Source organism: Brachyistius frenatus, unplaced genomic scaffold, assembly GCF_029030835.1.
Source record: "Brachyistius frenatus isolate BFR_SWC_R1_liver_20210118 unplaced genomic scaffold, ASM2903083v1 Contig_3, whole genome shotgun sequence".
NCBI lineage: Eukaryota > Metazoa > Chordata > Actinopteri > Embiotocidae > Brachyistius > Brachyistius frenatus.
The window spans coordinates 9,284-36,955 of NW_027210602.1; the positions used below are offsets into that span (position 1 = coordinate 9,284).

General features: G+C 43.9%; 3 protein-coding genes across 5 annotated transcripts; 2 read left to right on the plus strand and 1 right to left on the minus strand.

Annotated features, from left to right (window-relative positions):
* The first annotated feature begins 2,145 nt into the window (after positions 1-2,145).
* LOC138622029 (G protein-coupled receptor kinase 5-like) lies at positions 2,146-10,527 on the plus strand. Of its 2 annotated transcripts, XM_069700470.1 has the most exons (16): positions 2,146-2,345; positions 2,863-2,952; positions 3,150-3,262; positions 3,577-3,654; positions 3,974-4,071; positions 4,229-4,321; positions 4,421-4,484; positions 5,124-5,264; positions 6,272-6,462; positions 6,542-6,579; positions 7,215-7,304; positions 8,488-8,696; positions 8,820-8,957; positions 9,605-9,742; positions 9,828-9,959; positions 10,082-10,527. In XM_069700470.1, exons 1-16 carry the CDS (start codon positions 2,294-2,296, stop codon positions 10,169-10,171), a joined length of 1,755 nt encoding a protein of 584 aa, XP_069556571.1. In that variant the 5' UTR covers positions 2,146-2,293; the 3' UTR covers positions 10,172-10,527. The 2 variants fall into 2 exon arrangements, with proteins under 2 accessions (XP_069556571.1, XP_069556580.1); XM_069700479.1 differs by lacking the exons at positions 2,146-2,345; positions 2,863-2,952; positions 3,150-3,262; positions 3,577-3,654; positions 3,974-4,071 and having other exon boundaries at positions 4,278-4,321; positions 4,425-4,484.
* Positions 10,528-11,046: 519 nt separating this feature from the next.
* ash2l (ash2 like, histone lysine methyltransferase complex subunit) lies at positions 11,047-22,454 on the minus strand. 2 transcript variants are annotated; one of them, XM_069700492.1, is made up of 17 exons: positions 22,396-22,454; positions 20,980-21,046; positions 20,223-20,368; positions 20,014-20,102; positions 19,766-19,860; positions 19,043-19,138; positions 18,863-18,958; positions 18,429-18,504; positions 17,497-17,514; positions 15,469-15,568; positions 14,534-14,751; positions 13,961-14,128; positions 13,672-13,865; positions 12,945-13,037; positions 12,731-12,829; positions 12,547-12,606; positions 11,047-12,416 (listed from the first exon to the last, which is right to left on the minus strand). In XM_069700492.1, the coding sequence occupies exons 1-17, from the start codon at positions 22,452-22,454 to the stop codon at positions 12,309-12,311; spliced, it is 1,782 nt and encodes a 593-aa protein (XP_069556593.1). In that variant the 3' UTR covers positions 11,047-12,308. The 2 variants fall into 2 exon arrangements, with proteins under 2 accessions (XP_069556593.1, XP_069556602.1); XM_069700501.1 differs by lacking the exon at positions 17,497-17,514 and having other exon boundaries at positions 22,396-22,452.
* A 2,463-nt stretch (positions 22,455-24,917) lies between these two features.
* On the plus strand, positions 24,918-27,345 carry pnx (posterior neuron-specific homeobox). The gene is made up of 3 exons (XM_069706520.1): positions 24,918-24,957; positions 26,724-26,840; positions 26,939-27,345. Exons 1-3 carry the CDS (start codon positions 24,918-24,920, stop codon positions 27,343-27,345), a joined length of 564 nt encoding a protein of 187 aa, XP_069562621.1.
* The last annotated feature ends 327 nt before the right edge of the window (positions 27,346-27,672 follow it).

A 27,672-nucleotide genomic window follows, 5' to 3' on the forward strand; every position in this document is an offset into this window, starting at 1 on the left:
ACAAAAACACGTGGAGAAACTGCGACACATATTAATAATCCCAACATGCATTTAAGAAGCATTAAGTGAGATTTAATGTGACTAAAACGGCATTTTAACTCTAAATCTGAAAATAATCTGAACTTTCTGAGCTGCAGGTTTAACATTTCTACGAATTTAAATTTGTTTTGGGACCTGAAAGCTTTCGACATTATTACAACCATCACCTTTGGGGGACGAATGTTGCCGTTAATGAATAAAATAAATATATAATTAATAACCCGAATTATTTCACATTAATTTGCTCCAGAAAAAGATTTGCTTTCCATTCTAATTGTCCACTGATGTAATTAGTTATTCTCGGAAATGACCGACACCTGAAACCCTGTCCACGCGCTCAGTTTTGTGTGTGTTATTTTTTTTATTTTTTTATTTTTATCCGAATAAATAAAAGCATCGACAGAGATCAGTTTAACCTTTTTGCTCTGTGCCAAAAGTATTTCAGTCAGCTCTCCGGGACGTGTTCATCTGTTGCTGGAGGCGTAGCTCATAATAACTAACAATTTCAATAGTGAGCCGCTGACTCGCTGACGGCGGGTGCGCAGTAGCTCTCTGCGCAGGTAGCTGTACGAAGGTCAGAACCGGACAAGAAAACCACCGGGTAAAACCCGAATACACGCCGTTTCCATAGCGACCGTGTACTCAGCAGAAAGTAAACACATGCAGACACACTTCATATAATCATAACCCTAACCCCTTCGTGCTTTAATCGCTGTGCGTAATGTTTTAATCACTGTTCTTAATTGTTTTTAAATGTCTTGTTTCTTTTGCCTGATGTTTTGATGCTTTTCATTTTTGCACTTTGAATTGCCTCCCTGTTGAAATGTGCTGGACAAATAAACGTGCCTTTCCTAATAGAAACCACCCTGTGCCAGCTGCACAGCAGAGAACAATAAAAAAATAATAAAAAAATAAAAAAAAAATAAAAAAAACCCGGACTAACAGGCCGAGGAACGCTGTTGAGCTGTTGCCTCATTTAAAAAAAAAATCTTGTTCATTGCTGATGATTAATTTCGTTGTATTTCTACAAATGATAATAAACTGCCTTGTCTTCCTCCTCACCCCCTCCCCCCCCCCCCCAAAAAAAGGGAATAAACTGTATTTTAACTTTTATACCTGAGATGCTATATAAAACTGCAATAAAGAAGCAAAACGTTTAAGACGCGTAAACCTGATCATCAAGAGCTTCCAAACAAACTATTTAAAACGAGAATAAAGCAGAAGATAAAAACAGTTTTTAAACTCGACTTCTCGCCGTCACACGTTTATTATTTATCTGTTGACAAAAAAAATGCGCGACACATTCTTTAAAAAAAAAAAAAAAAGCAGTAAATGAAGTGTTAATTAGCAAAATATTATTCTTTGGAAAAAAAAGATCTACTTATCCATCATCTGTACTGCAAATCTTATAGAGGAAAAACTAGTTGGAGCAACTCCAACATAAAAACTTGACAAACTTTATTTCTTACTGGGGAGAATTCGGATAATATTCAATCGATGCCTTTTGTTGCATTATGGGAAACGTAGTATCCTGACCCATTTCTCTCTCTGCTGCTGCTTTTGATCGTGTTTTTCTTCTTCTTCTTCTTTTTTTAATCCCTCGTCCAACATCACAGTTGTTGGTGGATCCTTTTAAATATAAATTTTATGGAATCAACCAAACTGTCGACTTTCATATTTTCCTTCACGTTTTTTCTTTCTTTCTCTCTTCGTTGTGTTTAATGCGTCTGATGGTTACATATACAAAAAAAAAAATAGGTGTTTAAAAACTATTCCAATGTGTTTGTTGAAGACTTTAAAAGGACAAAGTTGTGCTGCACTTTGCACATATTTTCTTCAACCTGAATCTTTATCCTTTTCGTTTTTAACTTTTAATTGGTTCATTATTTCACCCATATCTGCTGCACAGTTTGATAGATTAACTTTGTGCTTCTGACAGACACACACACACACACACACACACACACACACACACACACACACACACACACACACACACACACACACACACACACACACACACACACACACCTGCACAGGTGACGATGTCCCCGCCTCTGTGACCAAGGTGTGTCTTCTGTCTGCTGCTACAGACCTGAGTCTTCGTTCATCAGTGAGTCACAGGTTGGATTAGTTGATGACTGCACCGCAGATTGAGTGCCGGACGCCCTGCAGCAACTGTGGACAGACGGACGGGGACGTTTTGTAGAGCTGAGACAGAGACAGAGACACACACACACACACACACACATATATGGAGATCGAAAGCATGGTGGCGAACAGCGCTCTGATTCGAGCCCGAGAAGGTAAGAGAGAGATAGAGAGAGAGACTTTATATTAATAAATACACAGTTTAATTTAACATGTGCTGCATTAAAATCAATAGCATGCAGAGATTTTACTCTTTAATCTTTTCTTCGTGACAGAATCTCGGTTCTGGTCGCGTGATCTCAGGACGCTGAGGATGATCTCAGATTAGTAAACTGCACTAATTTCAGCGGTTCATCCTCTGAGGATCTCTGAACGAAAAAAAAAAAAAAAACCATCAAATTTAAACTGCGCTAATAAACAAAAACACGTCACACTGTGAAAGTTGAAACGAGCGACAGAGCGGACATGTCAAAGTCTGTGACCAACGATGCGGAGTAATGCGGTCCCACAGGCTGTACTTACCTGTTCCTGCAGCTATAAATAGTTCATCAACTGTGGTGGAGCGTGCTATTGTGTGAAAACCTGACGGGGCAGGGCGTGCGTGCGTGCGTGCGTGCGTTTGTGACGAACTGCTGACAGCCTGAGTTTTTATGTTGGTTTTACTGTCTGCAGGTGGAGGCAGCAAAGGCCGCAGTTGGAAATGGAGGGAGATGCTGCGCTTCCCTCAGATCACACAGTGCACGGACCTGGCCATGAACATAGGTGTGTGTGTGTGTGTGTGTGTGTGTGTGTGTGTGTGTGTGTGTGTGTGTGTGTGTGTGTGTGTGTGTGTGTGTGTGTGTGTGTGTGTGTGTGTGTGTGTGTGTGTGTGTGTGTGTGTGTGTGTGTGTGTGTGTTTCACGGTTTGCTGTGTGACTTCACATCTCGGTTGTTGTTGTTGTTGTTGTTTTTTGGGTCAGAACGACACTACTACAGTCTGTGTGTGAGGCAGCCGATCGGAAAGAAACTGTTTCAGCTCTTCTGTCGGAGTCGAGCCGACCTGCAGAACTTCCCCTCCTTCCAGGACGCTCTGGTATTTAAACTTTGGAGGATTTCTTTCCTTGTAATAAATACACAGAAACTCAAAACTTTTTAATCTGGGTCAAGTTGAGGGGGGGGCAGTAAAGTCGGAATAAATATATTTTTAAGCAGTAGTTTAATTGAGGTTTGAAGTGACCAATCAAGAGTGTTTCTGCCTCTCGCTGGGCTTTGATTGGTCGCTTTATACGTCAGTGGAAGAAGCCGGAAACTTAGGTTATAATGACCAACTAATGACCTTTTTTTTTTTTTTTTCATCTTACCTTCTAAACTACTTTTTCGTGTTTGTTTCCTGTTTGTTTCCTTCAGGAGGACTTTGAGACAAAGTCAGACGAGCTGAGGAAAAATGTTGGCCTCGGCATCATCCAGAAGTTCCTCGTCAGTCAGGTCAGACAACATGCAGCAGAAAAACATAGATGCTGTTTAAAAAAAAAAAAAAAAAAATAGTAATAGTGAAACATAAAAAGGGCCACTGATGTATCATGGGGGATGTAGTTTACTTTACACAGGCAGGGGAATCCACTGTCTTTACATTTATATATTCCCAAAGGAGCAAACAAACAGAAAGAACAAACTAATCATGTCCATTGAAATGTGCAGTGGAAGTATAAGGAAATACTCGAGTAAACTACAAGTACCTGTAAATTGTACTGATGCACTTGAGTAAATGTACTCAGTTACTTTCTACCCCTGTGTGTGTCCTCAGTCCAGTCAGTGTGTGTCTTTCGTGGTGAAGCACGAACAGAGCTGCTTCCAGAGGCTGCAGCTCAACCCCTGCATTGACGTCTTCTACGACTGCAGGGAGTGAGTTCACACACCTCAGAGTCCGCGTGTGTGTGTGTGTGTGTGTGTGTGTGTGTGTGTGTGTGTGTGTGTGTGTGTGTGTGTGTGTGTGTGTGTGTGTGTGTGTGTGTGTGTGTGTGTGTGTGTGTGTGTGTGTGTGTGTGTGTGTCCTGATCAGAGAGCTGCACAAATACCTGAGTGGACAGCCCTTCATACAGTACCAGGACAGCAAGTTCTTCGACCGTTTCATTCAGTGGAAGATGTTGGAGAGGTGAGCGCTCCAAAGACGTTTGGCAGATCAGCGGTCGGCTGGGAAAAAGATTAATACAAAAATGAGCTTTTTTTTTTAATTATTATTATTCTCTTCAAGGCAGCCGATCACCAAGCAGATGTTTCGACAGTACAGGCTGCTGGGGAAAGGAGGCTTCGGAGAGGTAAGAGGTCACCAACGTCCCCTTCAGCGGGTTCTGTTCGGAGATATGTGAGATTTCTGCCTTCACCCACAATGCATCTGTGATAACAAAGAAACGCTATAAGCTGTGAGCGGGCGTGTTGTCATGTTGGAGAACCCTGTTGCCATGGCGCCACACTTCAGGTGGTTTGTGTTTTTTGTGGGGTTCTCAAAAGAGGCAGTAACGGACAGGTAACGGAAAAAAAAACCCGGAGAAAAAGGGAAGAAGAAGAGCACACAGGCTAAATACAGCAGGGAGGGAAGGACAACGAGGGACAGGCGAAACTAATCAGAGAGCGGACTTATGTCACCTGCTTATGTTAATAATAAAGGTATATAAAAACAACAACAACCCTACACTCATTTGGCCGATGCCCCTCCCACAGGAAGTACATCACAGACTTCAACCGAAGACAATTTTCGAAACATTGTTGAAGAAGTGCAGACACGGCTGCTCAAGTTTTTTTTGTTTGAAGATCTCAGCCATTTGTTGCCTTGATTTTCTTTTTGTAATCTCGCAAATTTCCCTCAAATCCACGAAAGCGTGACAGAGTTAACTGACAGACAGTCACGCGAGACAACAACGTTTCCGTCATGTGATCCGGTTGTGTTGCGTCTCCAGGTGTGGGCATGTCAGGTGCGAGCCACAGGAATGATGTACGCCTGCAAGAAGCTGGAGAAAACGCACGTGAAGAAGAGGCGAGGCGAGGCCATGGCTCTGAACGAGAAACAGATTCTGGAGGGGCTGGACAGTCGATTTGTGGTGAGGTCACTGCGGTCAGAAAAAAAAACAAAAAAAACAAAAACAAAAAAAAACTTCAACGCCTCCAAGTCTGGAGATTCTTCATCATGATGATCTTACAAACAAGTACGGTCCACATAACCGAAGCCTGCTTCTTCCTTCGTGTCACAGAGCGCCACTGCTCTGTTTACTTCTGTTTGCAAAGCTACAGTCAGCTGTTTTAGGAGAAAACTGAGCACAAACCATCTTTATAAATATTCATACTGCACTATAATCTACCTGTAAGCAGGTGTGAATGTTTATTTATATGTTATTTTAAACCAATAAAAAGAACTCCTCGTTTGGAGGCTGCTGTAGAAACAGATAAAACTTTTTTTTATATGAATAATTAATGTTGTAGAAAATGTCCTTACAGTGTTTTAAACATTTAAAAAAAAAAAAAAGTTTCTTTACTGCTCATGAATGCTAAATAGTTGGGTTAGTGTTTCCTTAAATGTGTATTAATCCGCTGCTGAAAATAGTCCCCCCCAAAAAAATGCACTTTCTTTACCGTTTAAAGAACATCTGTTAAAAACTAGTTGCCAGCTGTTTCATGAAAGCCTTCATTTAAGATTAAAAAAAAAAAAAAGAGAGTAGAGCGTTGACAAATTTATGAAACGACAACGAACCCACCCCATTACTCCAAACCTCAAAAATAAAGAAAAGAAAACTAATTTTGACAGATTGATAAATTTGACTCAACTTTTTCCAGTTTTTTTTTTATTTTTAATTCCTCCCCCCACCCCCCAACATTATAATGCGCTGCTCCGGACGTATCGCTGCGCAGCGATTGATCGCCCGATAACCGCTGACTCGGGTCGTTTAATGACCGACAGAGCCTTTCAACGGGATGATAATTCTACTTCATGCGTTCAGGATTGAAGTCGTCATGCAATTCACTGCATTGGAAAAGTGTTCCTAATATTTTAATGGACGTTTTTGTGACGACGTCAACGAAACCTAAACGTGTAGCGTCGGCTCCCGTTCAGGTGAACCTGGCGTACGCGTACCAGACCAAACACACCCTCTGCATGGTGCTGACCATGATGAGCGGCGGCGACCTGAGGTTCCACATCTACAACATCGGCGTTCCCGGCCTGGACGAAGACAGAGTGCGCTTCTACGCCGCCGAGGTGTGCTTCGGTTTAATACACCTCCACCAGAAGTCCATCGTGTACAGGTGAGCGCGTTTCCACCCGTCGCGTACCGGCTTGGTTTCCCCCCCCAACGGTTTTCTAACGCCGCGTTTGATCTTCCAGGGATCTGAAACCAGAAAACATCCTCCTGGATGACAACGGTACGTTCTGCTTTTGTCATTGATTTCAAATTTTGAATGAACTCGTTTTTGATCTAAATGCTTCTTGTGTCGCGTTTCCGTTGCGTCTCGGGTGCCTTTTTATGTTTCACGTTGAATTCCCTCGCTGCTTTTAAGTTTGCCACAGAGCCGCAGTAAACACAGTAGATGTTTAGCATAGTTGGCCGCCACGTCTATTTTTAGCTCGGAAATTAGTTCTGAATGATTAACATGATAACAGTACCAGTTTTGGAGGAGGAAACGGTTGACTGTATTTTGACAATGGGTGTAAATAAGGTCCGTTTGAGGAAGTACAGAGCCTGCAGGAATCAGGTGGGTGTATGTTACCTATTTTTAGAAGCCTCCGCACCTGTTTCTTCATTGTTGGTGACATTGTTGGTACACCACCAAACGCCTTGACCTGACGTGTCGGCAATTAGAAATTACTTTTTGGAGGAGTCCTAATTGTATCGGCTCCGGATCGACTGCTTTCCACTTCACTGCAGCTGCAAGGACAGAGAAGAGAAAACCCGCCCGCGGGCAAACAAGTGAAAGTGCGTCACAGCGGTAAAACAAAACGGGGGGAAAAAAAAAAGTCAAACTATGAAACCAGTTTGTTGGCGTTTATTCCCCCTCAGGACACATCCGCATCTCTGACCTGGGCTTGGCTGTGAAGCTGTCTGAGGGGAGTCTGGTGAAAGGCAGAGTGGGCACGCTGGGCTACATGGGTACGTATGGAAAGTCACATCGCCGGAGTCAAAGTCTACCAGGGTTCCTGCTGAATTCACCAACCGCGTCGAAGACTTTTAAATCCCACGCAAAACCGCAAAATTATGACGGTATCGTGCAAAATCAACAGGGACAAATACGGTAAAGAATCATTTGTTATTCCAGTGGGTTTTTTTTTTTTTTTCCAGAACGTCCCAGCAGTGAATAAGAGAAATTCTTTAGCTTAGCCTTTTAATTGATTAAACCAAAATGTCCTGTCCCGGCTCTTAAACGGTGGAACGAGCTCCCCAACGACATCAGGACGGCGGAAAGTCGAGACATCTTCCGCCGCATACTAAAAACACACCTCTTCAGACTTTACCTTGAATAGGTAGCACTTAAAATGGCACTTACTTATAGCGCTTCGGAGTTTAGCTTTTTTGAAGAAAATTGTACTTTCTTGATTGTTGTTGTTCTGATTGTCATGGTTGAAATGCACTTATTGCAAGTCGCCTTGGATAAAAGCGTCAGCCAAATGTAATGTCATGTAAAATGATCTGGACCTGGCCTGGCGACGGAATGTCCAAATTTTATTCAACCAAATAAATCTCACCGAGATCAGCGACCTCCTTTTTATGAGAGAGACCCGACCAGGACGGCAGAATAACAAAACAGGACAAACACCACGACGACGACGACGCGCAAACCTAACAATAGTAAAAAAGCAGGGCGCGATGCGTAAAGATGACCTCGCCGCCAGCAGGAGTCGTAAGAAGAAGAAGAAAAATAAAGGACTTTTTAAGACATCTGATAACTTCCGAGTTGTTTTCTAAAGGAACTACAGTCGGTATTTTTCAGGAAGCATCTTCTTTACTTTCATCTCGCCAACGACTTCCAACGGTTCGACGCTGAAAAGAAAACTAAACCGAGTTGAGGTCCAATTTGTTTTGGGTCGACGCAATAACGGTTCGGAGGGTCGAGCTCCTCAACCGGTTGAAAAAGGATACGAGGAAACCAGATATTCGAAGGCGTGATGAAGCGCAATGGAATCCTACTCTGGGAATAAACGATTATACGCGACGTGAAACTATCAGATCTCGGTGAAGCGATGAGGAAACGGCGATTGACACGTTAAAAAAACAACAACAAAAAAACAACAAAAAAAACAAATGAAATGAAATTTGATTTGCTTCCTGGCTGCAGCCCCCGAGGTCATCGGCCACCGGCGTTACGGGACGAGCGTGGACTGGTGGGGCCTCGGCTGTCTGATCTACGAGATGACCGCGGGGCGGCCGCCGTTCAGGGCCCGAGGAGAGCACCTGAAAGAGCCCGAGATGGAGCGCAGGATTCATACGGAGGTGGAGGAGTACGGCGACAAGTTCGACAAGGTGGTGAAAGACCTGTGCTCCTCGGTGAGTCCTTCGGAGAAAAAAAAAACAAAAACAAGACAGTTTGAGAATTGTAAAAAAAAAAAATTTTTAATTTAAAACTCCGCTTAATCCTTCCCGTTATTAACAAGCTTTCCGTCATTGCAGCTGTTGACCAAAGACCCAGAGCAGAGGCTGGGCTCCCTGGGCTGCGGAGGGATAGAAGTACAGTCTCATCCGTTCTTCCAAAAGATCAACTTCCGGATGCTGGAGGCGGGACTTGTTGAGGCTCCGTTTAAACCCGATGCAAGTACCTTTCACGATTTACTTCGACTTCGAAAAAGGTACAGACGCAGAAAAATTAAAGCCGTCCGCGCCAGTGGTTCAAAAGGATGAGCTCTATCTACTGGTGGAGGTTACGCAGCGAGGACGAGTTTAATCTCTTTCTTTGGAAAATACCAGTATTTTTCACGCTGGTCCTCAACACAGACATTAAAAAAAAAAAAAAAAAAAAAATTGAAATGTTTTTTCACTACGACGATGCTAGGTTGATTAACTCTGAACTAAATCTGTAAGGAGCCGCAGTGGCATCACGTCACCGCGACAACAAGCCTAACTGATGCACTCCTGCTTCCTTGTGTCTTGAGTTTCGGGCACCAGAACAGCGAGACAACACCACCACCTTCAGGTCAAACTGGGAATTACAACACCCAGCGGACTTATTAAAACAAATCGGGTTTTTTTTATTACATAAAAAAAAAAAAAAAAAAAGTACACCAGACATAATGCTGCTTTTTATACTTTTTTGGAAGGAACTAAAACATTAAGAAACACAAATAGTCTGATGAATTATTAAATATCGATTAAATCTGGTGATTTTTTTTTTTAAACAAATTCAAAAGTAATTCAGGGTTGCGCTCACCGCAAGCTGCGATGTGTTTGTCCTCCTCCAGCCCAGACTGGTGTACTGCACCGATGTGCAGGACATCGAAGAGTTTTCTTCCGTGAGGGGAGTCACTCTGGACCAGGTGGACGACAACTTCTACTCCAAGTTCAACACCGGCAGCGCTCCCATAAGTTGGCAGAACGAGGCGAGTTCATTTTGCGGTTTACGTCGCGCCACCTTTCCCGACAGCAGCCTCTCCAACCCTCACCGTCTTTCTGCGTTCCGTGTAGGTAATAGAGACGGGATGTTTCCAGGAGCTGAATGTTTTTGGCCCGGATGGATCTCGTACTCCGGACCTGGACTGGTCCCAAGCACCCGAGAGCCCCAAACGAAGCCTGCTGCGACGACTCTTCCGCAGACATGTAAGGAAAACCGTCGACAGGTCCCTCGGAGAGAGTGTGTGTGTGTGTGTGTGTGTGTGTGTGTGTGTGTGTGTGGTGGGGGGGTCAGTTGGAAGCTGAACGTTTCTTTTTCCTTTCAACAGCACCCTCCTGCGGATTCAGACGAGAGCAGGCACAACTTGGTGTCCAACGACGACTACATGAAGTCGGAGCTCGTCAGCTCGTTCCTCTGAGGACCGTCCCGCACACGGACTGATTTACAGACACTGAAACCAAGCGTCCAGTGCGGCAGCAAACGGGACTTCTTCCCTTTTAAATCAAAGCATAGCATTCGTTTCTTTGTTTTTTTGTTTTTGTACCGTTCTCCCTTCACTCGCAGCTTATTTGCGCCGTCTTCTTCATCTGCTCTCAGGATAAAAAAATTTTTTAAAAAACGTATAATTTTACATCCGGACCAATACATCACTCTGAAAACAGAATTCATGTAAGCAGCTTTTTTTTTTCTTTTTTTTTTTTCTAGCGCTTGAACTGTGGTTTCAGATACGACAACACCCAGACCTACTTCAGAACATTAAAACTGAATTCATCACTTGTTTTAGCCGAAATGATTGAACTTGTTCACTTGAGAGATATTGAAAAAAGAAAAAGAAAAAAGGAACTACTCGCACTCTGATGAAGGTGGGGGGGGAGGGGAAGAGGGAGGGGGAGGAGGGTCTTCCACTTGTTGAAAAATCCTAAAACAGTTAAGGTGTCAGCAGTACAGTAAGCGTTGTACCAGACCGTTTTTGCCGACCTGAGCCGTGAGGCAAACCTTTCGATTTACTGGTCGGTCTACGCTCCGACCCTCAGCCGTGGTCATGTAGTGACCGAAAGGAAGAGATCGCAGATGAAATCCTCTGCAGGTTGGCCGGACTTTACAAACAGGTAAGGAGCTCAAGGAAGAGCTGCAGCTGCTGCTGCTGCTGCTGCTGCTTTCTGGGCTTCACTCATTGGAGGTCTTCAGGGCACGTCTTAACTTGTAGGAGACCCCGAGGTACACAGTGGAGGGATTATATATATATATATATATGCCTCGGGGTTCTACTAGAAAGAAGCTGGAAAATGTCGCTTGTTATAGGGAAGTCTGTGCTAACCTGCTGCCACCGAGACCTGAGCTCGGATCAAAGGCAGAAAACGGACGGACAATTAGTCGTTTGTCAGGATTTTAATCTGCAAAAATGTTGAAAAAAAAAAAGAAAAAGAAAAAGAAGGTGGTCATGTTTCTACCAAACGCAGTAAAACAAGACCGGAACTGACCAGAGCAGAATTTTTGACCTTGTTTGCAAGTCCAACGTATATAAAAAGGAAGTGCCTGAAAGTGCAATACCACTAAGGGCCACTAAGCTCCCATCAAAAAAAAACTTCTCTCCTGAAACACAAAGTCGGTAAATGTTTTCCACAAGTCGTTATGGTGTCATTAGCGAAATTCACAGGCCTATGGAGCAGTCGGGCTGGAGGCGTAGGTGGGCGGGGCACAGCATTCTTGGGATCCTCCTCTCGCTCCTCCACAGATCGTCCATTTACGGTCACTTCTGACTAAAAAAAAACAAAAAAAACAAAACAAAAAAAAAAAGATGGCGACGGTCAAAATGCCGAACCGGAGGCTTCGAAACTCGATGGCGACGTCACAGTCGGGAACTACTGCTGTAATATCACAAAGCATGATTCTTTGTTTGACGTACAGATTTCATTAATCAATTCAACTGCGTCCGTGTAGCATTTTTTTTTTTTATTATTATTTAACCCAGAGTATAAAACAGTAAATAACTGGCGCACATCGTCAAACAAATAAAATTAGCAAAAGGACAGAGAACACTAAAGACTGCAGAATCGGCTGCCGTCTGCAGAACGACTCGGCTGACGTGTGTCAGTTTAACGTGAACGCGCGGGACATCGGGAGGATTTTTCACCACGATACCCTGCGTGCGTGTTCAAACCGACAGCCCCGGTCGAGCACGGCTCTCTCTGCAGCATTACACCTTCAATATCTTCCCGCCTGAAGCGGGAGCACCAAAAGCAAGTCGGCATAGTCGTGAAAAGTTTGGCGCGGAATTGTCTCCCGATGGCGCTCGTCCATTATTCGTTGGGTGCAGTCGTTCTTGGGAGGGGGGGGGGGACAATTTGTCGGGTTTTAAACTTCCTGTCGGGCTAAATGAATGTGTCAGGAAGTTGAGGAGCAGCTGCTTCGACCTACAGCTTGTGATTTTCTTACTGCCTGAAGGCGGAGCCGTGTTTGGACTGAAAGGAGGAGGAGGAGGAGGAGGAGGAGGAGTGAGAGGGGGAGGGGGTGTGGAGTGGAGGGTGGAGAGGTGTACTGAGTTCAGCTGGCGCTCATCCTTCCCACGGCGGGCTGCGTCGTCCGTCCACATCCGTCTCCACGTGGTACAGCATGTCGGCCAGCGTGTGTTCGATCACGGCTCCCCAGCCCATGTCGCTCATCTGAAGGGGGGGGGGGCGATTTAAAAAAACAAAAAAAAAAACACAGTCAGAGACTAAAGGGTTTGTGAGGTCACAAAAAAAAGAAGAAGAAAAAAAAAGGAGGTGAACGTTTGAGGACGGACGCTCTCACCGGTTGGTACTTGACGTCCTTCGGAGGGTGTTTGAAATGAGGTCCGAAATTAACCGACACCTGAACGGAGACGCATTCAAACTTTAGCGAAGTAGGAAACACTTAAAAGCAGATTTAAAAAAAAAAAAAATGAAATACAAAAAAAAAAAAAAAAAAAAAAAAAGAACGCAGAAGGAGTACCGACCGTGCAGCTCTTGTACAGGGAGATCGCAGGGAAGTAGATGCCTTCAAACAGGTTTTCAAAGGCCGTTCCCTGGTTCACTCCGTTTTTATAGAAGATCATCTGAAAAGGAACGAGACTCGCGAGTCAAAGGGCAGCGAACATCCACAGGTTTGCTGGACTTTCATTTTGGAGGAGAGTTTTATTTTATTTTATTTTTTTTTTTTTTTTTTCTGACCTTGGTGGGGCTCACTGGCTTGAGGCTTTTCTCCGCTTTGTCCACGTAGTCCTTCTCCTCGAAGTACAGGTAGCTCTTGAACTTAATCAGTGCCTGGAAAGAGAAAAGGGACAAATGTCGACTGACCAAACAGGATAAAAGCCAATTAATAAAAGCAAAGAAGTGTGTGTCAGAAACGCAACAGTCCTGCACGGAGGACGAATAAATAAAGAGTGCGACCCGTTCGTGTCTCCACGGTGACTCGCTCTTTAGACGGGTGTTTTTGAGGCCGTCCACACCTGGAAAATATCCCAACTGGACAGCTGCAATAAGTGACTGGATCTCACTTCCCTGCTGTGTGTTGCAAATAAACACGTAAATATGCACATGAACGCGTGCGAATTTGTAATTCCCAACCTGAACCGTCAGACCCGACCACGTCCGGTTCAGATTATTGATTTACTCCCAACGGGTTTGAGAGGCTCTGGCTCTGCGGCGGATCACTGAACTGTGCGAGGGGAGGGGAGGGGAGGGGAGGGGGTGGGCGGGGCCTCTTCCACAGCTGATGTCTGTCGGCAATCGCAGACCAGGCCCGACCAAACCCCCGAACGTGGTCTGAGCAGACGAGCTCTCAGATGGGGGTGGAATCCATTCCGGGTAAAAATGCTCGACCTCTACTTCAAACTGTGACAGCGCAACGGGGAGCCGCGATTGGCCCGGGAGGTGGGAGAGGACAGGAGGCAGTTACCTTGTCCTTGTAGGTGTCCGGCAGACCCTTGGCCGTCTCCGTGCCGTCGGGCAGCTCGATGAAGAAGCCCAGCGTGTCTCCCTGGCCGTAGCCCGAGGAGTAGTGCTTCCCTAGCGACTGGTGGAACCGCGTGCCCTTCTTACTGCGCCACGAGTAGCTGAACTTGTCGTAACCCAGAGGAGCCTGCAGGTTACCTGAGATATCACGAGAAACAAAGAAAACACAGGCGTGTGAAGCCCTCGTCACGCTTCAAGGTGGCCGAAATTACGAGCGTGAAGCACCCGCTGACCGAGAGGTTGAGACCAGCCGAGTCGGGCCGCCGTGTCCGGGGGCATCTCGTCGACGGACACCTCAAAGTACCAGGAGCCTTTCCGCACGCCGTGGGAGGCTCGGACCATCGAGTAGCCCTTCTCCCCGGTGACTGTGAGCCGGTCGTCGGAGATCTTCAGCTGAGGCGCTGCAACGGGAAACGTAAAACGGTCTCCGAATCAACATTCCCAAAAATATGAATAAAACTGTCGGAACACGAAACTCTCGATTGAGAGTTCAACCGCTTTTCCACCCCGGGCAGGTGTGGGTGAGGGAGGGGTGGGTGTGGTGGTGGTGGTGGTGGGGGCGGGGGGGGGGGGGGGGTACCAGACAGATGATGCAGAGAGCAGACAGGGAGGTCACAGTTACACGTGGATGAAGTTGCCCGCAAGATGCTTATTTTTTTTGGGGGGGGGGGGATCAGTTTGGTTTCTTTTTTTTTTTTTTTTTGGGGGGGGGGGACTGAAGTCTGATTAGAACCTCAGGGCCAACTTCTATCCAGACGAGTCACAACACACAGAACACACTGATCCCCCCCCCCCCCCCCGAGTACCTCGGTCATGTAAGGCCAGCAGCACCCTCTCGTACAGACAGGACCTGTACAGATCCCCGGGTATGGGTTTGCCGGCCCAGCAGTCCAGCTCCAGCTTCTCGGGGTCCGGCGCGTGAGGGTCCGGCTCCGCCAGGATGTAACGGTACCCGTCTTTATTGAACGGGTGCTCCAGCGGGTAACCGTGAGGAGGCAGCCGCTGGGCCGAGAACAGCGGGTCGCTGCGTTGACGGAGGAGGAAGAGGAGCACAAGTCGAGTTAAGGGAGTCGCCAACATTTTCACCCTTCCTTCCTTTTCTTCCTTCCTTCCTTCCTTCCTTCCTTCCTTCCTTTCTTTCTTTTTAAAAAATGAGCTTTCCTCGAGGGTTAACATGTACGTGGTACGTAAATATGCATACGAACACGTACGAGTTTTTTAATTCCCAACCGGAACCGTCGGACCCGACCCGACCACGTCGGTTCAGTCTCAGACTATTGAATTTTTCCAGCGGGTTTGAGAGAGTCGGGCTCTCGAGGTCGACTAAAAAAAACAACAAAAAAAACTGAACCCGGAGGAAGCTTTGGTGAAACCAGCGTCAAGTAAAGAGCCCGAGTTTTTTTTGTTTTTTTTTTACTTAACAAACTTGTTGACTTTCCTAGGAAATTATTATAGAAATTACAGAATCATAGAAATACAAAGCCGAACAGGAAAAGATGTTCAGGCGTGAGAAGTGTACGAGTAGACGGAAAAAAAAAAAAAAAATCCAAAGCTAACGAACCTGCTGTAACGTGATAAATAACACGTGGAAACGTCGCGTCAAACACAAGCACAGGAACGTGGCACCGGAAGCTGCATTCATTTCTATCGATCATTCGGAGGGTGAACGAGCTTTTCTCGAAGGGGTTCTCGTTTTTTGGGGTTTTTTGTGTTTTTTTAACGTGGATTGCTCAGTTCGTACCTTCGGGTTCTCTTCGCCGCTCCTGCGGCCGCGCCCTCCTGCTGCTGCTGCTGTTTACGTTTGGCTCCTCTTCCTTTTCCGGGGCCGGGGGCCAAAGCACCTGGTGAGAGCACGAGACAGATTTACACACCTGAACGCAAGCGAACACACACACACGCACGCACACACACACACACACACACACACGCGCGCGGACGGACGGACGGGCGGGCGGGCGGGCGGTCAGTGGCAGAGGGAACGGACACCATAACAAGCTGATAGTCCAACAGTCCTGCGGTAAATCCTCCTTCAAATGAATGTTTTGCGTGTCCGTGGAGGTTGGAATCGGATTGGCTCCTCCTCATTTATATTTGTCGAGCAGACCCAAACATGACCTCCGGATCTCATCACGGGGGGGGGGGGGGGGATTTATTGCCGGGCTGTTGTACCGACTCGCACGAGCTTTAAGCCGGGCGAGCAAAAAGTTCCGAGTTTTGTTCCCGTTGAACGCCGGCACGGCGATGGAAAGAGGAAAACACGCGGAACTTTCTGATCACACTTTGTAACGCTACGACTGCCACTGAATGCGCGCACGCACGCACGCACGCACGCAGTGAAAGCAGGTTATTAGGCGTCTGGTGGACACACGGGGAGACAGCAGGCACAAAAAGGCAGGAATTTGTTTTTGAATGGCATCTTCCAAACACTATCAGCCTCTACGGCGCGACGCGGCCGCGTCGTCCTGTCGGGGGTTAAAGCTACCGCAGCGAATCCCACTGCGATCGATATCTGACCTTAAAACTAAATGGGTTTGGGCGTCGAGTTGTGGAGGTCAGGGAAGCTAACGTGCGGTCTTCTTAAAGTCGCGCTTAAAATCTCACTAATACAGACCGGCTTTTTATTTTTTATTATATAGATTTGACTATTTTATAGATTAATTGTGGGTTTTTTTTTTTAATCGTATTTTGTTGTATTTCATCAAAATATTTTATGAACTTCGTTTCCTCTTATTTAAAATAGTTGTGAAGCGCGTTGTAACATGTTGAAAAGCTCTATATAAATAAATATTGTTGTTGTTGTTGGTGGGGCTCTTGGGAGTGTTGTTGTTGTTGTTGTTGGTATTGTTATTGTTGTTGCTGGTGGTGGTGTTGTCATTGTTAGTGTTGTTGTTGCTGGTGCTGTTGTTGTTATTGTTGTTATACATGTATGTAAAGAGATTTTTTTTTTTTTTTTTTTTTTTAAATGCTGTTCCTGCTGATTTTTAAATATCTGATCATCACAGGCTACCATAAGGCTGTACCTTAACAACATTTATTATTATTTAATTGTTTAGTTTATCAGATGTTTGGAAAAAGTTATTTTCTCTCAAACTCCCAGGGGATGCATTTTTTTTTACCTGAAAAATTCAGGTAAAAAGGAGCATTTCCAGCTTGAAAAAGTACAAAACTGTTTTTTTTTGTTTTTGTTTTTTAAACAAACTATTAAAAGTTTCTGGTTAACTTTCTGTTAATCTTATTCTGGATCCTCAAATGTAAACAGAACTTTATGGCTCTGATTGTCTGACACAAACCTGGACATTAAGGAAGGAGAGGATGAGGCTAATTAGCGTTGGTTGGAAGCCGACAGCAAATCAAAAATGGTGCTCGACTCTCGAACGGGTCGGAAGGGGGGGCGGCCGAGCATCATTTCAGTCGGGAGATATCGGGCGATTTTTAGAGCCCATCAGCAGCAAGCCAGAAACAGGGGTGGGGGGAGGGCGCAACAACTGATGGGGGTGAGAGGTAGGTGTGGGTGAGGGAGGGGTGTGGGGGGAGGGGGTGCACCAGACAGATGATGCAGAGAGCAGACGGGGAGGTCACAGCTAGACGTGGATGAAGTTGCCCGCAAGATGCTTTTTTTGGGGGGGATCAGTTTGGTTTCTCTTTTTGGGGGGAGGGGGGAGGGGGGCTGGGGGGGGGGGACTGAAGTCTGATTGGAACCTCAGGGCCAACTTCTATCCAGACGGGTCACAACACACAGAACACACTGATCAGCTGCCACGATATTCACCTGAGAAAGAAGATCCACCTGGAACACAATGCACACGACGGTCACCACATGTCTCCGAGCTCGGGGGGAGGGGGGGGGGGGGTTCACACTGAAGACTGACGTGAAGCTGCTTTCACACCCGTTTGGTTCGACTGGGTGTTTTCACACCTGCTCTTTTTCTTTTTTAAGTCCAGTTAAATCCGGCCGGCTTGACCGGTTTGGTTTTAACACGACACGGTGCTAAAAAAAATTTTTAAAACACACGAGTCCATGGATATCTGTTTTCATCAGATATCTTAGTTACAGCCAGACTGAGCTGGCTGAGCAGTTTAGTGTTTCTATGTGCTGTATTTTATTCAGTTTGAGAAACCATCTCTCGAAAGCAACAAAACGAACTGGAAATCCTCTCCGTTGCTAGGGTCGTTGCTAAGGGTCGGACCACTTCCTGGATAAGTAAACATTGCGTACGTAAGAGTCTACTGATGCGACTGATTGTTTTCCAGTTCTTAGTCACGCCCCGTGTGTTGCCACGGAAACGTAGATCACAGTAACACAATTATATATTTTGAGAGCGAGTTGCTCCACAACATGAAAACATTTAGATTTCATGTTTTATTCATTATCGGTAACTTGTTGTAAAATCGCGGTATAACACTGGAGTGTAATAGTGCTTAACTGTGATTAGGTTTGAATTGTGACGACAGCACCTCGTTAAGTGGATCAAAAAAAAAAAAAAGGAGCCTCATAATCCGTTATGTCTTCGGGATCAGGAACCGGAACCAAGAAACCAAAGAGGTTCTCAACTTTAACGTCGGTTTTGGACCAAATGAACCAAACGCCCAGGTGTGAAACCAGCCTGAAACATTTCCCCTCCTCGGCACGTCGTTTGATACAGTACAGGTGTAATCTGCTTCTAGTCGAGATATTCATCGTTTTTTTATTTCTGTTCTTACCGTTGAGCCCACCGGCTGTGGGAGTCGCCGAGGTCAGTTTCTGTGTGTCATAGGAGGGTCCGATGGTCCCCAGGTCCTGCAAGAAGAGAGACAGCAGCTGGAGTTATACTCCGTACAAAACAGCAGCGCTTCTGACGCCGAGACTTTACTTCCATTTCAAATTAAAAGTTTCACACAGGGTCCGGTTATGTTCTGAGTTTTAACTTGGCCGTGTGAGGTCCCAATCGAAGAGGGAAAAAAACAACAACTGGATTTTATTCGTTAAATCTTTTAATAAACACAAATAAAAGACACTTTTCAGAGGGTTTTTTTTTTTTTTTTTTTTTTGGCCACACGGGAGTTGCATTCACTGCAGTAGGAATTTAGAGAACCTCCGTGTACATCCTTCGGTTTGCGTGATTTTAAACAGAACAGAACACCCGGGAGGTAAATACCTGGTCCAGAAGGCCAAACTTGGGGTACTCCTCTTCGGGGTCTTTACTGCCGGGGTCCGGGTGTTCCTTCACCAGGAACACGTCTCGCTCTTTGCTCTGGAAATGAAACAAAAAGTACAATTACCGTGTACCAGGCTGTGTACCGGTTGGTGTGCTGCCCACCAGACTCCACGTCATTACCATGGTCTTCACGATGTTGTTGGGCCAGGTGAGCTTCCCCGGCCGCTGACGGGTCGTCATGCACTCCCAGTACTTTTCAATGAACGGTATGATGTCCTGCAAACAGACGAAACAAACTCTATACATAGTTCCAGAAATTAAAAATGTTTCACGCAGCCGACGCTGACACGCGTTACTTGTTGTTTACCACAACAACAACAAAAATCCCAAACGATAGCAATTTAAAATTTAACATCGGTGCACGAGTATGTGTATTTATATTTTGAATAATCTTGTTTTTATTTATATATAATGTTCTTGGAGGAACAGATTAAAACAGATTATTTTAGTAATTCAACAAAATTTATGTGAATCTGGTGGATTCGTCTGTAAAAAAATATTTATGAACAGAGCTGACGCTTCTTGGTGTAAAAATCTGGCTTCAATTTGTGAAATCATCTTAATTGAAAGAGCAGCTGAGCTGCAACTAAAAATGTGTTTCATTATTGATCAATTTGCAAGTATTTTCTTTTATTAATTCATTAACGTATAAAGCGAAAAACAACAAATAATTAAATAAAACTGTATTTTTGGTGTTTTTTTTCCTTTAAGATAAGCAACCAAAAAAAAAGATAAAACACAAAAATGTTGCCGATTGCTTTTCTGACTCGTTCAACGAGGGTTTGCGTCTCTAAATATCCGTCCACGTCAGCACCAACAGGAGGACACGTGTCTCGCGCCCACCTTGTCTTTGGAGAACATGGTCTTTGGGTGCTCCTCTTGTGTCCTGGACCTCCACGTCAGGTTGGCGAGAGCTGTGAGACACATCTCCTTCAGGTCTGAAACACAAACAGCAAACAGTTAGCTTCGAGCTAACGGGACGTAGGCAGCACACACACACACACACACACACACACAGAGAGAGAGAGAGAGAGAGAGAGAGAGAGAGAGAGAGAGAGAGAGAGAGAGAGAGAGAGAGAGAGAACACCTACTGGCTTGTTTCCTGAGGAAGTATGTGTTGCCGCTGTGGTGGCACACGTTGCAGTGGAACACGTAGTTGGTCATGAAAGGCAGACAAGTCCTGTGGAAGAGGAAGAGGAGGAGGAGGAAGAAGAGGAGGAGGAGGAGGGTCACAGACTGCGTCATGATATTTCACAGTTAATCTCCCTGAATAAGAGCGCCTCTCGGTGAGCGTACGTACGCCGTGTCGATGCCGAACGTGTCGGCGGTGAACCACTTGGTGCACAGAGCGCACTGCAGCTCCACCTCGCCCAGCTGCCTCCCGCTCTCCTCGTCTCCGGACCCGGTGAGAGCGTCGGCGGCCTCGGAGCCTTCGCCCGCCGTCTCCTGGAGACGAAACACAGTCCCGTTACAGAAACGGCTTCTCGATGTGTTTCCCGGAGGACTCGGGGTGGATGTGGTCTCAGTCTAATTTCAGACTGTTGTCATTACAATTATCGATTTAAAAATGCACTTCCGTCCGCCATGAAAATAATACTCATCGAGACAAAAAAAAAACATGACACGCAATAAAAAAAATATATAAGTCAGCTGCAACTAGCAGTGGGCGGTATGGTCCTCACATAATATCAAGATACTTCAGCATATTTCTGCAATAATATTCTTGACATAATAATGAAAACTATTTTATTATTTATCTTAAAAACAGACAACTGCTGCAAAATAAGCTTTACAGTTGTATGCCTTCGAATACTCAGTAAAAAAAAAAAAAATAAGACAGTAGACACTTTCAGACATGCTTTTTGTTGCAGAGTGCGTCATGTAAAGTTATACTCTCACATTGTCATCACATTGATATGATCTTTCTTTTTTTTATCGTAATTAAAATGATAATATTGTGGCACACCCCCTGCTGCAATGCCATTAAAAAATAAAATAAAAACAAGTAAAAAAATTTTTTTTTAAAAACCATGTTCAGAATATTACAGTATTGTTACCATTCCCTCTTTGCCGTTGGATGATTCGGTGTCAATGCTGGTGGGGAGTTTCCCAAACGTAGCATCTCTGAAAAGTCAACAAACAAATCAGATGAATACCGTGCAAACAACTGGTGACTTCATGTTTACTGGTAAAAAAAAAAAAAGGTATTAAATCAGGAAATATTTACGTAGTACATTTGTAAAAACTACAGGAATCGAACGATATTCTTCATGTACACACAGGAAATATAAAACGCATTTTTAGCAATGACCCTTCAAATGTGATTATTAAACGCTTATAGGATATTTTGCAGTTCATCGTCAACACTGACGTCAGTGCTCTGAAACAGTGAACTTCACTGGGAATATATTAATTATAAATAATTACATATATATATATATATATATATATATATATATAAAAAAATAGAACCACCGAGCATCTTTTTCTACATTATGTTCTGGTAAAAAAAAAAAAAATAAAACTTGTCGTATCTGCCAACATGTATCTTGGTGCTTAAAAGTTTGGAAATCCTGCAAAATGTTCCGTATTTCTGCATAAATATCACCTTTAAATTAGCCGCTCATAAAAGGTCACATATTTTTGCCACTTACAGATAAGTAATATTGAACAATACTGTTTGTCTTTGGCTTTCTCTTTTGTCTGCTTTAGGGACTCGAGTGAAAATATGTCATATTTATACAGAAACATACAAAATTCACAAACTTGACAGAGCTATAACTGTGATAGGTAAATATCAGGCGATAAAAATCGGCCGGCGGTCAGCTAACATACGGCTTTGGCTGTACTTGTAACCGTACAGGACATTTCTATTTTCCTTCCACACCAAGAGAGGAGCTGTGGCTGGTCTCAACCAGGCTCCATTGAAAAAAACGGAAATTTTGAGTTGATTTGCCGACGCCGAACTACAGCAATCAATGCACATTAGTCACAAGGCTTCAGATTTGGTTTAGAAACGTTAAATACCCAAACCTCAACTCGGCATTAAGAGGCGGATGTTTCCTGTCATGAGCAACTCATATTTTCTGTAAACTGGTATCTGCACACCTGCTTCTCGTTACTGTTTATATCTTGGCTAAAATTGCCGGTATTCAAACGGGGTCTGGTGTTATAAGGAAGCGCATCTATGCTCCTAAAGTGTTACATCATGATGGGCGGACTTTATAAGTGTGAGACGGGGCGATCTAAAACTGTCAGGTTTGTTGATGTAGAGCTTGTTTCTTCTTGATAAAAGGCAGGTAAGAGTCGGTCTGTGTGTGACTACTTAGCCAGCCGTCAGTTAGCTAGCCTGTTCGCTAACAGCGTTTATGACGAAACCAAACCGTAAACAGAGGTCGTATTTTCACAGATGACCCGCGGTATACCGTACACCGTTGTAACTTTCAAAAAGATGTCGCATGAAGCAGACGTACCCTTCTCCGGACTCCGGTTCTGCTGCAGCAGCGCTACCCGCCTCTACTTCAGACGCCATATTTTAAATCAATGAAAACAAAAAACATCGCGAGACTGCTCATGACTACTACAACTTCCGGTTGGGATTTCAGCAACAGCGACGCCGCAGGTTCACAAGGGAACTGTTTTAATTCAGCGTCAGTGACGCCGGCCTGAGTTGCTGTTTCCTACTCTGCCAACTACTTTAAGACGTTAACGTTAAAATGGATGGAAAAGCCAAGCCAAGTCGTGTGTTTGTCTTTTAAATGCCTCCTATCTTCCATTTTGTTCCCCTCGTTTGTTTATTTGACTGTTTTAAAACGTCCTTGCTTCCTTTTCAAGATTATGGCACCTTTAATTGTTTAATGACTGTTTTAGATTTTGTCATAACATCTCCACCATTGTGTTTTCTGTTAACATATTATTTGCCTTAGTTGTACTTTTTGTTTTTTTTGACCATACAGTCTCTGAAAATAAGGTCCTGTTTCCTTTTCAGCCAAAATAAGTCATTCAATCCAAAAAAAAAAGTCTTGTTTTGAGACACATAAAAATACTCGGGGCAAGATGAGGCAAGTTTATCTGTGTATCCCTCTTCAACAACAAGTTCAAACAAACTGCTTTACATTAAGGAAAAAACATAAAGTAATGAAGGCAAAAAATTAAATGAAAAACAAGGCAGTATAACACACAGAAGAATAAAAACACACAGTATTTTAAAAGAATATGAATATATTATTTATATTTTTTAACAACCATCACTCTTTCTGGACAACAATAACTAAAAGCTGCTGTATTCAGCCACCGAATGACAATAAAGTAAAATTTAAAAAAGTTTTTATGAAAGAATATCTTCATATCAGATGTTATTTTCTTTCCTAAAGTTATTTTGCTTTCTTGTTAAAAGCAGGTGTGTATTGCAATATGGCAGATTTGCAACAACAACAAAAAGTATCAATCCAGTGATTTGATCTCCTCACGTTTACATCCAACGCCTGATTTTTTTAAAACGTGTAAATCTCTTCTTTTCTTTTTAACTTCTGCATTTACGTCTCACAAAGTAAAGAGGAGCAGAAGAAGCTTTGTGATGACGTGATACCACCCCACGTACTCCCCTGAAAGTTATTTAGAGGTTCCAGCACCAGTCGAGCACAAAAGACAAGTGTGCCGGTGGATATCTCACAAAAGAGCACGGGAATTCTTAAAGCACCCCAGAGTGCTGCAATAAATGCCTTTAAGCGCATTGTGAGGGACATAATAGTCTTGTTTTCGCCTCCCCTTTCCTCTTCCAATGGAGACACATCTGTGACGTCGGGGACAGTGAGAGGGAGTTATGAGATCATTGTTTTTCTGAACTCCACAAACTTTGGGCCAAGTCTCAGCCTGGATGTGAGGTTTTTTACATCAATATAGAAAGAACAATGAAGGAGGTACAGAGACTTTAACACAGAGGGTCTCATTTCTAAACTGTTTAGAAATGATAGGAATATCTTATCTTGGGCAGATGTGTGTATAGTTTAAATGTTGGTTTGTTCAAGGTGCAGCTGTCTGTCACTTTGAGGAGAAAAAATATGATCGAATAAATGCAGAAGACAATAAAAGAAATCTATCAGAGAAGCATTGAATGTGGCATCAACAGTTGGGTTCATTCTAACTTAGAACCACCCAAGATTAGTGTCACCAATTGCATCATTTACCAAGTCCAAAACCACTTTAAACCAAGTCCAAAATCAGTCCTAAACCAAATACAAAACCACTTTAAACCAAGTCCAAAAGCAGTTTAAACCAAGTCCAAAACCAGTCCTAAACCAAGTCCAAAATCAGTCTAAAACTGGGTTCAAAACCAATCGAAAACCACATCTGAAACCTGTTTAAAAAACGAGTCCAAAATCACTCCAAAATCATTCTTCAACCAAGTCCAAAACCAGTTTAAAACTTGTCCAAAGTCCATTCAAAAGTAGTCTAAAACTGGGTTCAGAACCAGTCCAAAACCACACTGGAAAACAATTTAAAACTAGTCCAAAATTACTCCAAAGTCAATCCTAAACCAAGCCAAAATCCGGTTTAAACCTAGTCAAGTCAAGTAGACCAAAACCACATCTGAGACCAGTTAAAAACCAACTCCAAAATCAGTCCTAAACCAAGTCTGGAACCAGTTTAAAACTAGTCTGACACCAGTCTACAACTAGAACCACCTCCTCCTGGTTGTTTCTCTCCATATCTGTCGGGACTTATATAATATATTTAAGACTTTGAAGGAATTTGTACAATAAATCTGATTCTGATTGAACGCAAAGCATCTCTACTGTTTTATCTCATACTCAATAAAGCCTGAAGAACAAAAGATGTGAAACAGTCCAAAACACTTGTAGTCTCCGTGTTTCCTCTTCATCATCATCATTATCTTTTATCCCTGCTGAGTCCATCCATCTCCCTGTCGTCCCGACACACAAAGACAGAGGTCAGAGAGGGTCAAGCCCTCTGATGACATCTGCTAATTGTCCTGATGGGCCGTCCTCTCCTGTCCCTTCAATACCAGCAGCTCTGTAGGTGTCTGAGGCCGCGAGCAGCTGCCGTCTTCACAACTCTTCGACCTCCCCCGAGGGCTCCGCTGAGAGGACGGGCACATTAGGAAACTATGAGCTGTAATGTGGGGCTAAAGATGGGACTGTTACCTGAATGGTGAAGTTAATGGAGCTATTGGAGGAAATAAAAGCACATGCAGAGAGAGGAAGTACAATCCAGTTCAACCTGGTATCACGGCAAAACGTTAAAAAAAATAGAGACTTTGATCAACTACAGCACAGCGTGAAATAGCCACGCTTTGCGCAATCTAGGTGTGAAAGTTACACGTTTTCCTGAAGTGGACCAAGGTGTCTTTTTTACATTTTGCCCTGATTTAAAACATATAACTTTCACGTCTAGAAAGCTCAAAGCGTGGCTATTTCACGCTTTGCCGTGAGAGGTACGACTTGTACGTCTCCAGACATGTTTGCAGCCTGAAGTCCTTTTAAACCTGTCAGGTGTTTGTCATTTAAATAACAGTAAAGTAAGTGAGAAATGATGTTTACGTTGACTAACAACTTCCTCTGTGTTTTCTACATGTGTGTCTTGTTTCTAAAAACTCAAAACTCACTAAACATTTCTTAAATTTGGGATCGTTTTCTTCTGGAAAGAGTTAAATTTAAAAAAATCAAATATAGCTGAATTAGTTTTATTAGCACCTGCTCCACAGTCAAAGACAATAAAATAAAAGGTTTGTTTTTTATGGAAATTGCCTGTGATTTGTTTCATGTGTTGCAGATGTAAAAATGTAAAAAAAATGCAGGAGACATTGTGTTAAAGCAAATTGAATTTAAATACTAAAGTGAATAATAAAATTATAAAAAAAACACAACCTTTTATGTCCAGTATATAATCAAAAACATCAACAATGTCGTGCCTGGAATTCCAATGTGGCACTGCATCATCAGTATTGTTGGATCTGTTTTGGATAACTTGTAGAAAAGAGTTTCCAGATACCCAAAAGATGTATTTAAATTACTTTTTTTTTTTCATCAGGCCAATAGTTAAAACACCAGAAATATTCCAGTGTTAATTATCTAAAATAGAAAAAAAGTAGAAAATCTTCATCTTTAAAAAAATCTTTTTTGCCTGATAAATGAGTCAAAACTACTAAATAACAGGTGCAATTGTTTTCCATCAGCTGCAACATCAATTTTATATTTTTTTCAAAGTAAATTTGAAAAAAAACGGATTTTCTTGGTGTTAACTGCTCCAGCAGCAGGACTGTGAAGAGGCTGCAGAGATCAGATGGCCAACAGCGTCATAAACTTGTTTGTGTGCTTCTAATTGAAGCTCTGTGCTTTGTGATACTGCAGGACAAATGGTACTGTTGGAAACTGGGACGCAGAGGGAGAAAAAAACTTTCCCTTTGATGAGTCCATAAATTTGCATCACAAGGGGCGTTCACGTGTCCTACCAGCGTAAAATTTCCCATTTGCAAATAATGACAAGCCGAGCCACAATGAAAAACACGGAGCGAGAGAAAGAGGGCACATTTTAACCAGATGCCCGGCAATAAATAACCAGCTCCCCCCCCCTCCATTCACATTTTGAAGTGGCCGCACGGAGGTCCCACGGGGCCGGAGCGTGTCTGTGCGGAAGACGCAGTTTGCGATTGTTTCCTGCAGGACTTTTCTGAATGAAATGTAAATTTTAAGCACCCAGAGCACAGGCCGTGTGTGTATATAAACCCCGGACCAGGAGGAGATCCCGCACTGAAGCTGCTCTCTACCTGCATCTGAACGAGCTGACATGCAGCCGGCTGCAGCCAAACTCCCGCTCATCCACCGGACGCCGTTTTCTGTGGAGGATATTCTGGACCCAACAAAATTCACAAGGAAAATAATCCGTGTTGAGGATGCAGGTGAGAATAAAACGCATCAAATCTAGAAATAATTGTGCCTTTAAAACTTATATATTTATGGTTTATTTTTTTTTTGTTAGGGGCTCATTATCCCAGAGATGAGGCCGGGACGCAGCAGCATCCCCCGGCAGGGGAGAGCTGCCGTACGCCGGAGAAGCCTCCGAGCTCGAGGGAGAAGAACCGGCGGATCCGCACCGCCTTCAGCCTGCAGCAGCTGCAGGTGATGGAGCACAGCTTCCGGAGGTGCCACTACTTGTCGGTGCTGGAGCGGCACAGCATCGCGGCGGCCATGCGCCTCTCCGAGACGCAAGTGAAGATCTGGTTCCAGAACAGACGGACCAAGTGGAAGAAGGAGCGGCAGCAGCAGCAGCAGGGGACGGAAGCCGAGGAGGACGAGCACGGCTTCACGTCCCCTCATCTGTCCTTCAGTCCGCTGTACTGCCAGCAGCGCGCGCCGCTCCAGTTGTTCGCGCCGCTGCCGCCTTTCCACCATTACTATCAATGATGCGTAAAAGCGCCCAGAGACTTGGAAACATGTTGACACCAGCAGCAGAACAATATTCAAGTAGGTTGTTAAAGTGCCAAAAAAGAGACTTTGAAAGTGTTAAATATTTTCTAATGTAATTATGCCATAATTTATTTTTAATAAACATTTTTATAGCAGCTCCCTTTGTTTCTTGTATTCATTTTTTTCTCACTACGAATGTCACGTGTCAGCCGCACGGTGGCGCCACAGGAAACACAATAGTTAAATCCTGAAAACGAACAAATGTTGTGAAATGAAAGTTTCAGGAGACGTCAAACGTCTCACAGAGCTGCACCACATACACAT

Coding starts and splice junctions, on each gene's coding strand:
- LOC138622029 (XM_069700470.1), top strand. CDS start 2,294: ATGGAGATCGAAAGCATGGTGGCGAACAGCGCTCTGATTCGAGCCCGA. Junction 6,580..7,214: donor CATCCTCCTGGATGACAACG/GTACGTTCTGCT, acceptor ATTCCCCCTCAG/GACACATCCGCATCTCTGAC. Junction 9,960..10,081: donor GACGACTCTTCCGCAGACAT/GTAAGGAAAACC, acceptor TCCTTTCAACAG/CACCCTCCTGCGGATTCAGA.
- ash2l (XM_069700492.1), bottom strand. CDS start 22,454: ATGGCGTCTGAAGTAGAGGCGGGTAGCGCTGCTGCAGCAGAACCGGAG. Junction 19,861..20,013: donor CTTCCTCAGGAAACAAGCCA/GTAGGTGTTCTC, acceptor TTTGTGTTTCAG/ACCTGAAGGAGATGTGTCTC. Junction 13,038..13,671: donor CGGACACCTACAAGGACAAG/GTAACTGCCTCC, acceptor TTCTCTTTCCAG/GCACTGATTAAGTTCAAGAG.
- pnx (XM_069706520.1), top strand. CDS start 24,918: ATGGGCCGTCCTCTCCTGTCCCTTCAATACCAGCAGCTCT. Junction 24,958..26,723: donor CCTTCAATACCAGCAGCTCT/GTAGGTGTCTGA, acceptor CATCTGAACGAG/CTGACATGCAGCCGGCTGCA. Junction 26,841..26,938: donor AATCCGTGTTGAGGATGCAG/GTGAGAATAAAA, acceptor ATTATCCCAGAG/ATGAGGCCGGGACGCAGCAG.